The sequence below is a fragment of the Hevea brasiliensis genome, chromosome 2, assembly GCF_030052815.1.
Source record: "Hevea brasiliensis isolate MT/VB/25A 57/8 chromosome 2, ASM3005281v1, whole genome shotgun sequence".
NCBI lineage: Eukaryota > Viridiplantae > Streptophyta > Magnoliopsida > Malpighiales > Euphorbiaceae > Hevea > Hevea brasiliensis.
In genome coordinates, this window is record NC_079494.1 from 121,828,888 (window position 1) to 121,841,053 (window position 12,166).

The window sequence follows — 12,166 nt, forward strand, 5'->3', positions numbered from 1 at the left end:
TTTTGGATTTTAACGGTAAAAATTTATATTTTTAAGTGTATGGGAGAGTTGTAAGCATGTTTTTCATTTTTAGGTACAGTTGTTATAAGTTTTATTTTATGATTTTGCTTTGTCTCTAACTTTTGTTGTCTGCCATGTATTGCCCTTTCTTTGGTTGCTTTGGTCTTTAATTTTTAGTAACGTTGACGTGAGTTTTAAGGGTCCAATCTAATTGTCACGAAAAATAAAAGAAAAATAAAGTTGATGGCCTTTTGACCAACCATTCCAATGCTTAAATAAAAAAATCAAGAATATAAAAGGAGAAATATAGATAATAATTCAATGTAAATCTTAGTTAGATATATGCGTACTTTTTCATTGGTTTTTAGGCATTTAGGAAAGCAGTTGTTACCCGTTTCTCAGATTCAATCTTAGTTGACATCCCGCGATTTTCTCCTAAAAATTCAATTTGTCCATTATTTGTCATTACTTTCACTCGACATAAGTTTTACTCTACTTGTTTCCTGAGGAGTAGCATTGCTTCGTTCTCTTGTCATTGGACGATTTGGGCCAAACCGAGCTATTTTTAGCTCTATTTGACCAAGCTCAGTTTGAAATGGTTTGAGTGATCTTTAACTCAATTTTGACTCTAACCGAGCATTAACACTTTGACTGTTAAGTTAGAATTTATTTGACTATTTTAACCTCATTTTACTCGGTAGCATCACTTAACTTTGAATGTCATAATGAAGTTTTAACATTGTCATTGCTTGATTCTTCTAGCATTTTGGGAATAATATCTTGACAAATTAAAGGACTTGAATTAGTGTGTTCTAATTCTAGAAAAATTAGTATGGGTTTCCTTATTGAAATGTTTTGCCTTATCGATGTGTTGATAAACATGAAGGAAAGATTAGGAGAAACGCATAGTGTTCTTCAGCTTGGGCTCGTTGGTGCTATAAATTATGGAGTTTCTTCCATTTTGATTTGAGGTTCTATGGCTCCATTTGTATTGGCTTGTCTTGCTTTCTCTTGCAGCAAGAACTAATGCTTGCTTGAGCTTCATCTCAAACTTTCTAAGTAATTAATAAGTAAAAGAATATCAAACTAGTTCATTGAGCAATTCTCAATAGGGCATAGAAATTGTGATTTTAGAGTCAAGGTCAGTTTACGTGGAAGTATTGAGAATTATGTTATTATTGTCATGTGCTTTTCATGTTTCTGCACCATAATGCAGTTCTGTGTTCTTTATGATATTCACTTTCCAATGAGAGTGTTAATAGTCTGAATATAGCTCCATGGGATGTTTTGCATATGGGTCAATGGGGGTGAATGGGAATTGTGTCCTCAAGTAACAGCTCTTTGCACTGGAAATGCAAAGTACTTTGGTGCAGGCATGAGAATCAATCCAAATGTTGACCCTTGCAGTGGAGAATTTGAGGTGAAGTACTTTCTGTTAATTCACTCAAATTACTTTTAATCTTTTGTTACAGAGCATTATCAGGCATTACTTCGTTTGAGTTGTTCGTTCTAGCAGGTTGTAATTCTTCAGGACTTCAAGTGGTATGACTTTATCCTGAAACTACATAAACTATACAAAGGGACACATCTATCAGTGAAAAATGTATCTTCAAAAAGGCAGGGTCCCTCCTGATGGATACAGTTGTACTTTATGATTATTTATTCCACATTTCTTTTCTAATTTCTATGAGAGCTTTCATAGGAAGCATAACCTGTTCTAATAATACACCCAAGAAATTAATGTATTTTTTCAGAGGCATGTGATCTGGTGTTAAGATTTCCACACATTATCTAATTTTTCTATAATTATGGGTTGAATAGCGAATGTGCTAATTGTTTTTGGGTCCATTATGTTTGATTTTATTTCTTTATTGAACGAGCTTTGTTCGCGCTCGATTGTATTTGCTTGTAGATCAATGAACTCTATCGCTCATCATTTAGCGTCAAGCAGCAAAGAAGAATTTGATTAAATTTCGGTCTCTTTATTACATATTTTTGGTTTTTCAAAGAATATTATCATCAAAATTCGAATTTCCAATATAAAATTAAAATTTCTTGAAGTTTATGAAATTTATTTTAATAATTTATGAGCAGGAAATTAAATGTATGTTTCTGTACAAGCCCAAGCGTACGATGTAAATGAGCCGATAACAAAGCTAACTCGACAGAGTTTACTGAGATTCAAACAAGCCCAAGCCCTTTTTTTATTTTAACAATTAGCTCTAATTAAGAGAATTAATAATTCTTAAAATGATTTTAATACTTCTCGTTAAAGTTAATTAATCAAATAAGCCCAAGCTTTAATATTGTAGTATTGATAATTTATTAATTTTTTAAGAGATAATTTATTATTGTTATTATCTTATGGCCATGCTTTTTCTGGACCTGAGATATTGGAAAGAAACGGTGTGAGTTCAACGTAGGTTTCTCTCTCTCTCTCTCTCTCTCAAATTCTAAATGGCGAGCTCTTTCTCCTACTCTTCCAGCACTCCCCGTCTAAATTCCCACCATCGAACCATCATTTTCCCGCCAAATTATCATGGGAAAATCAATATAATCTGTTGTAACGGGAAGAATCCATCAGGCAATTCGCCTGCCAGACAAGAATCCGAACCTGAGAATGCCGTTCTGAAGCTAGCTTGGTACGGCTCTGAGCTTCTTGGAATCGCCGCTTCATTTTTCCGTTCACCTTCAACTACTGAAGCTCCCCAAGGGGAACGCACGCTTGGTGCTGACGGGTTAGGAAGCATTGAACGTGCCATGGTTGTGGACGTCATCAAAGAGGATTTCCAAAGATCGTATTTCGTTACAGGTTTTTGGGAATTGCCATTTACATTTCACTACAAATTTTCCTCGTTTTTTCTTTTTATCTGTTGATTTGGGTCTGTGCTTCATCACAAACAGAGTATTGTACGTTTTAGGAGAAACTGGTTCTTATGAGATAAATCCAATTCCAAAATTTCGTGATTTGGGAAGTTTCTGCTCCATGATTAATGTGTTAGGCGACATAATCATTCTTTTCCAATGATTAGGAAATCTCACACTCAATGCATATGAAGAGGATTGTGAATTTGCCGATCCTGCTGGTTCCTTTAGAGGACTTGCACGTTTCAAGAGAAACTGTACAAATTTTGGATTGCTTATTGAAAAGTCAAATATGAAGCTTACCAAGTGGGAAGATTATGAGGTGAGAACATGGAGTTCTAGGCATTATGATCAACAGAACTAAGCACGTTTCACCTCATGGATTTCCTTTTTATATTTGCAGTGTTTTCCCTTAGAGAACTCTTGACACCAAAAATTTGTTTGGTTACCAGGATAAGGGAATTGGACATTGGAGATTTAGCTGTATCATGTCATTTCCTTGGAGGCCTATTCTTTCTGGTATGCTCCATGATCTTACGTTAAACTTATCATAAGAGACAGTTTACAAGTAAATAATGCTACCCTTTTGCTGTAAATAACTGGTATTCCCTTAAAATGTTCCTATATAGTAAGATCAAGAACCTGTGGTTGCATCAAAATCAAAAATGAAATTCTGTAGAAAAATATAACACAATAAAATGGGTTTTACTATGAATGGATTTCTTCTAAAAATTTTGCTGTCCATAGCTTCAAGATTTCAACAATTTATAGCCATACCATATGATAATGTAAGTCCAGATGCTTAGCTGATTAGACCTGACTCTGTTAAGTTATATTGCAGCTACTGGATATACAGAGTACTATTTTGATGCACAATCTGGAAGAGTATGCAGGTAAACATAATGGGATTGGGACAGACTTTATTCTATCTTTTCAATATTATTATTTCACTCTCAATTTATTTGGCTGCCGAAACATTTCAGGCATGTAGAACACTGGAATGTTCCCAAAATGGCACTTTTAAAGCAGCTTCTGAAACCCAGTCGGGGATTTTGGTTTGGTAAAAGAACCACTTCATGAAGAATAATATACGAACCTTTATCACTAGGAACAATAGGTACGCAATTGATGAGAATTCTACTAAGAATTGTGAAGTTTAGTGAGAATTGGACTAGTTTGAGTGTTAGCTAGTGATAATAACAACTTCCAATCTTGGTGTAATTAATTGGTCGCAAAACATGCTAGAGCTAAATCCAAAAAAAAAAGTCTTAATTCATGGAGACCATAATTGAAACTATTTTTGTTTCCTGTCCATGTTTCATGATATTGCTGAACAGCACTTAAGCATTTGGAGCAATTTTTCTTTTGTTTTTTTTTTTTATGCTAATTTTTTTCTTTTTTATCGAGCATTCCAATTACGTTCAGAGATGTTTGGGTAGGTGTAGAAATGGTTTTTAGAGATTTGTTTTGTTGAACTTCTTTAAATTTGTTGATGGTTTGTTAAATTTTGCTGGAATTCATTTGTTGATGGTTGATGGTTTTGGCTGGGTTTGTTCGTCTGACTGGGTAGTGAGTGGAGGTATGTAATGAATCAACATTGTCTAATCGGAGAAATTATAGAATATCTTTGCTATTCCATGTAACATTTGACATAGAATGGCAATCTAATAATTATGCACCATATAAGTAATTATAATCATATTTAAAAAAAAAAACTGCTGATTAATTATTATTTATTGGAACTCGCTACTATATGCTTATTATTTCATAGCCTACTCATGTATACGTGTCAATAATTTTTTGGGTTGTCATTCTATGTAATTTTTTTAACATGGAATGGCAAGGTACTCTATAATTGTTCGTCTAATTGGGACCTTGGATATTCTGTCCAAACCGAAGAATGAACTGCACTAGTCTCTATCGACTACAATTCAAAAATTGGCAATTTTAGGGTAACTTTTATAGTCCATTCTTGAATTTTGTCTTATGTTTTACTTTTTTTTTCACTTCAATTTATTTATAAAATGAGCTCTAAATTTAAATTTTTTTTCATAAATTTTTTTAGTACACGGTTAAAGTTAAAAAATGAAAGTAAAATATAAGATAAAATTTAAAAATAAATTATAAAAATTACTTCAATTTCAAAAACTAATAAAAAAAAAGCCTCTGGCGTGGGCTATGACAACTGCCTTTATTTTCTTTACTAAATTATTAATCAAGTAATTTTTTAGTCACATTTTTTTATTACAGAAGAAATTTTTTTAAGCATAAGGATAAGAATCTTATAGATAAATATTATATTAACTAAATTAATAAATTATATAATTTAATAATTTTTATAACATAATTTTATAATATGTTTTACTCATAAAAAATGTAAAATAATTAAATGATCTATCAAAATAAAAATCCAGGACTAGTACTTATCAGTAAGCGTCCTAAAATTCATCAATTCTAGGACCGGCCAAAGGCCGAAGAGAAAGCTGTTACTCTTCGTTAGACTTGTCATTCAGCATTGTAAATTTCATTAAAATATAGCCTCGACTAAGGGATATCAGTTAGCTGGTAATGGATAAAGTATTTAAAAAATATTTATTTAGATTTAAACTTGATTAATATTTTTAATATAAAATTTAATTATCATTATCATAAAAATATTTGAATTTATTTAATATTAAATATTTTAAATAATAATCTATATAAAAATTTTTTTATTAATAATTTATATTTTACAAAATTATATAATTTTTTGAAATATTTAAATTTTATTTTTTTAATATATAATGTGTAAAAAATTTATAAATATTTATAAATTTATAAATATTTATATCTTTTATATTTAATTAATTATTTATATAAACAAATTTATATACACCTAAAATTTAAACTCAATATCAACACAATATTATTTTGTAAATTCAAATTCGTTTAAAACATTATCATAATTTAAATCTGTCCTGAGAGTATAAAGATTAGGAGGATTCACGAGAGAAGCTACCTTGGTTCCTCTGCAAGCTCAAGAGGCTATTAGTAAATGGTACATCGTCCACGCGCGCCAGAAGGAATCCATAGGTTCGTTCTAACTCTTTCTTTGGAGCATTTTTACCATGATTGGTTTCTCTCTCTCTCTCTCTCTCTCTCTCTCTCTCTCTCTCTATATATATATATATATATATAACACTAAAGCTTCCATGAAAATCCATAATCATAGCTATGTTTTAAACCAAATTTCCACCTATTTTAGCTGAAGAAGCTGAAACAGGTAAATAATCCACGACTAGATCCATCAATAATATCTACCAAAAAAGTAAATGGGTCGATCCGTTTTGCACTTTTAGCTTTGAAAACAAAATGAATACGATTGAAAAGTTAAAAAATTTTGGTTTTAATTTAGCCGCCTGGTCCCTAGCGGGAAGAAAAGGCTGAATATTTTTCCTAATTAATAATTATATTCAAATATTTTAGTTATTGTATAGCTATTTTTAAGATTGAAAATAATTATTGTCAAATCTTAAAATTAATTTGAAAAAGATAAATTTTGTTAATAAAAAGAATAAAAAGTTTAATCAATATATTTTATTGTGATAATAAAATGAACTCAAATAATAGTTTAACACTTAATGTTTGTATTATTTTGTTGATATAGATTTTGAGATTTAGTTATAATTACTCACGACTTTAAAAATTAGGATATAAAATTAAAATGTTTAAATATAATTATCAATTAAAGAAAATGTTTTGCCCTGCGATTTGTCTAATTTAGTTATTTTTAGATCATTAATCCAAAAACAAATCAATGTTTCCATATTATTATTATTATTATTATTATTATTATTATTAAGTGGCATCACAATTCAAGTTTGATGCGGTATATTAAATTGAAGGTACAGCATCCTCCTGCATTCAAAATTCAAAGTAGAAAATCGAGTTGAGAATTGTTTAGGTCGGGCAAGATTCTCTTGCTTGTGGCTATTAATGGACAAGAGAAGCAAGGTCTGTGTGACGGGAGCTGCAGGCTACCTTGGTTCTGACCTTGTCAAGAAGCGCTTCGAAAGAGGGTACATCGTTCATATCACAACAAGGAATCAAGGTTCGATGACCCTTCCCTTTCAAGCTTTTCATAAGTTGGTTCCCACAGCATACATGCTTGTCTAGTTTAATGTTCCTGATTTCCGCTAAATTGCAGGTGATACATGTAAGGTAGGGCTCCTCATGGGTCTTCCAAATGCAGAGACCAGACTAAGATTATTTCAAGCTGATATTTATATTAATCCTAATGAGTTCAAATAGACAATTCGAGGGTGTAGAATTGTTGTCCACATGGCTACCCCATTTATTCATGATCCTCAGAGCTCTCTCTTAATTAACCCTATAAAAGAAAAGGATCTTTCTCCTTGAATTTGAGGCTACAGATCCGATTATTTGGTGATGAATAAACCCCTTGTACATTTTAAAGACACGTATCTGAGGCTGCAGTCGCTGGAGTGAAGAACATTATGGAGTCTTGCATTAGATCAGGAACTCTAAAGCGACTCATATACCTGCCTCTGTGGTGGCCTCATTAACTATGAAAGAAGATGGAACAGGATTCAAAGCCTCTATGTACGAATCCTGTTGGACTCCTATAGACCCTTATTTTGTGACGAGTATGTGCATTCAAGTCATGGAAAACCCGACGATGAAAAACTGAATTATTAATTTCGTGGTATGATCTTAAAAAAAAAAAATAATAATAATACGCTTTTTGGGAAATTAATTTAATTTAAATAAAATTTTATTTTATTTAAATTTAATATGGGTAGTTCTTAAATAGACCTAATTGAATTTAATTAAACGCTATGGGCCTAAGAAAACCTAGTTAGAAATTTTAAATATGACTCATTTAATTTATTTTTTGAAAATTAAAATAAGAAAATATATTTTTCTCTATCCCTCTCATATACAAACTCTCTCTCCCTCATTAGCCCCACTCTCTTCCTCACTCTCTATTTGTGCCACCCCTTTCCCTCTCTTCCTATTGATTGGAAGACCTCATCCATATCTCAGTCTCACCCAAATTCTGCAATTCTAGTGTTTAAGTTATCTGAACTTTATCATCCTAAGACTCCAAACCCTATTACACCTCTCTCCCAAAACCCTATAAATACCCCACTGATAAAAATAAAAAAAGAGGAGGGAGAAAAAAAAAAGGTGGAGGAGAAGACAAAAAAAGAAAAAATAAAATAAAGAGAGGAATAGCCAAAATTTTTTTAGTTCTTCTTTTTTTCTAGCGATATTTCTTAAAGTTTCTTTATTTTTTATTACAAACAAAATTGGTAAGTAGCCCTAAGGTAATTACCAAAGATGGCATTTGCGTGGAGCTTATGTGAAGCTAAACGGGAGTAAGCCAAGAATATCATTGCCATATTAGAAGAGAAGACACTTTTTTAAGGGTAGCTTGCCCTAATGGCAACTGCATTTATCAACAGGTAAGTAGCTCTAAACTCCTCGAATAACCATTGGCATAAAATTGTAGTAATAATATAATTTTTATTTGGTAAATTAAAATTAACTTTGTTTTTAATTTAACTAACTTTTGCATATAATTAATTTAAATAAATACTTTATAAATTAAAATTAATCTTGTTTGTAGATTAAACTAACATTGGCATGTAAAATAAATTTAATTTAACACTTGGTAATTATAAAATAAATTTGCATGTTAGTAATCTTTATTAGGTTGTGATTGTTTGGGCCTTATGTGATATTAAAATAAATTACACGTGTACATAATTAATTTAGTTCAATTATCCTTAGGGTAATTGGTGAAAATTAATTAATTAGGTTAAATAGAAACGTAGGGTTATTTGAAATTGAATTTGTTTGTAAATTAAATTCTCAATAATAAATTAATTTTAGTCATTTGGTAAATATCATTTACATAATTAGTAACCCCATAGATAGGAATTACTTGTGCATAAAAATTATGTGTAAACAATAACCTTTTTATGAATTACTTGCATGTGTAGGATTAGAATTGCATTTTTTAGGATGAAGTTTAATAAAAGAATAATAAACAAGACTTCTAGAAACATTAGTAGAGGACTGACACTCGAATCAACGAGGTTAGACTAGGCGAAAGGGGTGCCTAACACCTTCCCCTTATGTACCCACTATCCCGAACCTAGACATTGGGCTATGGTAATAACGATTGTGGAAACTCTGCAAGGAGTAAGTTGCCATCCATGACCCTCGGAAGAAATACTAAATATGTCTCGGTTATTACTCGGGTAGCGACTCCTGTCTATCTATGCCTTCGTGGCATAAATCCTTAGTACCGTGGTAATGTTATGGGAAGACGGTACTTACCAGTAGTTTGATTCTATTAGGATTATATGAAGTACATGTCTAGGAAATGATGTCTAAGGAGGTGGTACTTAAGTGAGACCATTGTGACTCCACCATCTTTCCTAGGCATTACCTGGTGCATTTTATATAATTCTAATGGATGATATTTCACCTCACGCGCCCCTCCCACAGTTTGGCGACTCCACTGGAGATTAAATGGATAGTTACTCCAACATGTTTCTATTAGTATAATATTATTCCTTTGTTAAACTTTTTGCATTGCACTACACTATCACACAGATCACTCTTACCCTTTTTAGCCCCGCTGGTACTTAAGGAGACCATAGTTTCACTTGAGCTATGAAGAATTGGTGAATGCTAGCACCCTATGCCCATACCTTCGAGTATATAAAAGAGCCACAGCTCCGGCCGTTGTGCTTAATGGACAAGCTCTTGCATGGGTGACCCTTTTCCTACCCAATGAAGCCCATGAGCCATAGATTTCAACCCTAAGTACCCCGTAGACTTTTTTTTTGCTGGATTTATAACCTTACTGTTTAAACCATAAGTTTTAGTGGTAGTTGAGATGAACCTAGGCCTATGCATAAACCCAATATGTGTATAAGCCCAAGTCCATTTCAAAACCTGTGTTAAGCAAGAGGATGCTTACTTATAGTTAAACTTTAAAGATATAAATCTTTTGTTTGTGAGGGAAGGATCGTCCTGGACCACCCCCTGTTGGTGTGTCCAGTGTACCATAGCCTAGGATAGAATTTGTTCTTACCTTGCGCGTGAGAGTTGAAGGTATAAGGGGGCGAAGATTCAGTTCTGGTGATTTTTTTTCTTTTTGTTTTGATTCAGTCTTTGGTCCGATTTTAGTTCAGTTTATATGGTCTGGTTTTGGTTCTATTGGTATGGTTCGGTTTTGGTTTTGCAAAAGTAAAGGCAAAAAAAAAAAAGAAAAAAATGAAAAAAAATGGTCTATTCATGCATTGTATTTATGTAAATAGCATACTTAGGTTAACCTTTAAATCCTATTTTTTTAAGCAAACATAGCCCCAAAACACACCAAAGAGACGTCTAATCAGGTTACTTGGGTTAGGGAAGAGAAGAGACTAGTAAGGATTTCACCTGCAATACTTAAGATGGAAGAAACTATGGTTGTGCTTGATGAAATATTGAATGCCAAGATGTTTGAGCTAGAAGAGAAAATTATGGTCAACTTTAGAAAGAGGCCCCGAGGTAGGCCAATTAAGTGGTATTAAAGTTATTGAGGTTCAAATTGTGTCTTACACCCCAAGGAGATTTTTCTAATTCAGCCAACCCTTATCCGAAGTTTTGGAGCGTCTCAAAGCTCAAAACCTCCTATAGCTCTTAGCACCCAGACCACTACCAAATCCACTCTCACCTAGCTATGATATCAACCAATGTTGCTGATTCTACCAAGCCCACAATCATGACACCGACTGATGCTTTCAACTTAAGCATGATATCTAAGACCTAATTAATGTCAAAAGGATAATTGACCCAAAAAATCAACCCAAAAGCCCCATGCCTAGCCAAAATTTCCACCTACACCAGATCTCTACATGATTTCCATCACCCCAAATAACCCTAACAGAATTATTAACTTTATCCAACCCATCCAAAAGCCCAATGAACTTATCCAACCCATCCAAAAGCCCAGTGAACCTATCCAACCCATCCAAAAGCCCAATGAACCTTAGTCTATAATGGTTGTTGACATTTGTGATAATTTTAGCTATGATGAGGGACCTTTAGATGTTTGGACCAATTTTGATAAGGAGGTAGTTGCATTACAACTAGATGGTTCAATTATACTAGTGTCTGATTTTCAAGTTATTGGGATCTATAAAAACTAGATGGATCTAAAAGTGGCTACTATGAAGTAAAGGATGAAGTTTTTTCTTAGCACAGGCCTAGGAGAAAGTATAGATGGTCTGGTGACTTTTCTTGAGATGAAAGGACAGATCACGAGTCATGGTTTGGGCTATGAGCCAACAGAAGAGGAAGAAGAGCCAAAGCCTCCTAAGTTCTTGAAAGAGGGGGCAATTACCTTAACATATAATTAGGGGTTACCACATGTGAAAGAATTAAAGCAAAAAATCAGCACCATTTATCTAAATACTGCATGGAAGCTAAGAACCTAAAGTTACACTCCTAAGTTTGAGTTTGTCTTTTCTAATACTCACAGTAGTGATACTAATGTTTCCATTTCTGATGTACTTGATGAAGATTTTGAAGCAAAAATTATGAATATGACTAGTCCTTTTACTTACTTATTTGATGTTTATTCTAATGGCATATGCATGGCATTTATAATCATTTAGAATCAGTTTCTATTAATGCATTAAAATCGATCTTTATTAATTTGGGTATTCCAAATAATCCTAAAGACATTAAGTTAGCTGAAGATTTAACCCAAGAAGAAAGAGATAAATTTATAGCCTTATTAACAAAGTACCAAGAAGTACATGCCTCGAGCTTAAAATTAGATGGCCGATTCCCAAGCCACGCTGGTGTCCCCATAGGAAAAGAGAGATCAAAAGTTGACTTGGCTAGTTATCCTAATGAGGGGTAAAATTTCATGTTATGAAGGATTAGTAGTAGCACATATAGACCTAGAGGGAGAAGGAAAATTGTATGAAGACATAAGGAGGTCTCTGGAAGTGAGAGAATACTCGCAATCAGCCAATAAAAGAGATAGAGCAACAATTCATAGATTAGCCACTCAACTTACTTTAGCTGGGGGGCAATTCTACAAATTGTTATGTGTGATAGAAAAATAGATTGAGCAAATAATGAAAGAACTACATGCAGGAATGTGTGGTCCCCATATGAATGGAAAGGTTCTAGTTGGAAAAAAAAAATGTTCAAAACATATAAGGATTGGCCTGAAAAACTCCCTGTTCTTTAAGGTTATCATAGTACTGCAAGGACATCCACGGGGGCA

At 32.8% G+C, this 12,166-nt stretch overlaps 1 protein-coding gene across 1 annotated transcript; it reads left to right on the forward strand.

Moving 5' to 3' along the window:
- Positions 1-2,405: 2,405 nt before the first annotated feature.
- On the forward strand, positions 2,406-4,177 carry LOC110638008 (uncharacterized). Its single transcript, XM_021788404.2, has 5 exons — positions 2,406-2,812; positions 3,033-3,187; positions 3,318-3,384; positions 3,707-3,758; positions 3,849-4,177. Exons 1-5 carry the CDS (start codon positions 2,458-2,460, stop codon positions 3,943-3,945), a joined length of 726 nt encoding a protein of 241 aa, XP_021644096.1. The 5' UTR covers positions 2,406-2,457; the 3' UTR covers positions 3,946-4,177.
- Positions 4,178-12,166: the final 7,989 nt, after the last annotated feature.

What these genes read in the sequence shown, in the direction of transcription:
- LOC110638008 (XM_021788404.2), top strand. Translation starts at nt 2,458, where the DNA reads ATGGCGAGCTCTTTCTCCTACTCTTCCAGCACTCCCCGTCTAAATTCC. An exon ending in AAGATCGTATTTCGTTACAG is followed by an intron (nt 2,813 to 3,032) that starts GTTTTTGGGAAT and finishes TCCAATGATTAG; the next exon opens with GAAATCTCACACTCAATGCA. An exon ending in CCAAGTGGGAAGATTATGAG is followed by an intron (nt 3,188 to 3,317) that starts GTGAGAACATGG and finishes TTTGGTTACCAG; the next exon opens with GATAAGGGAATTGGACATTG.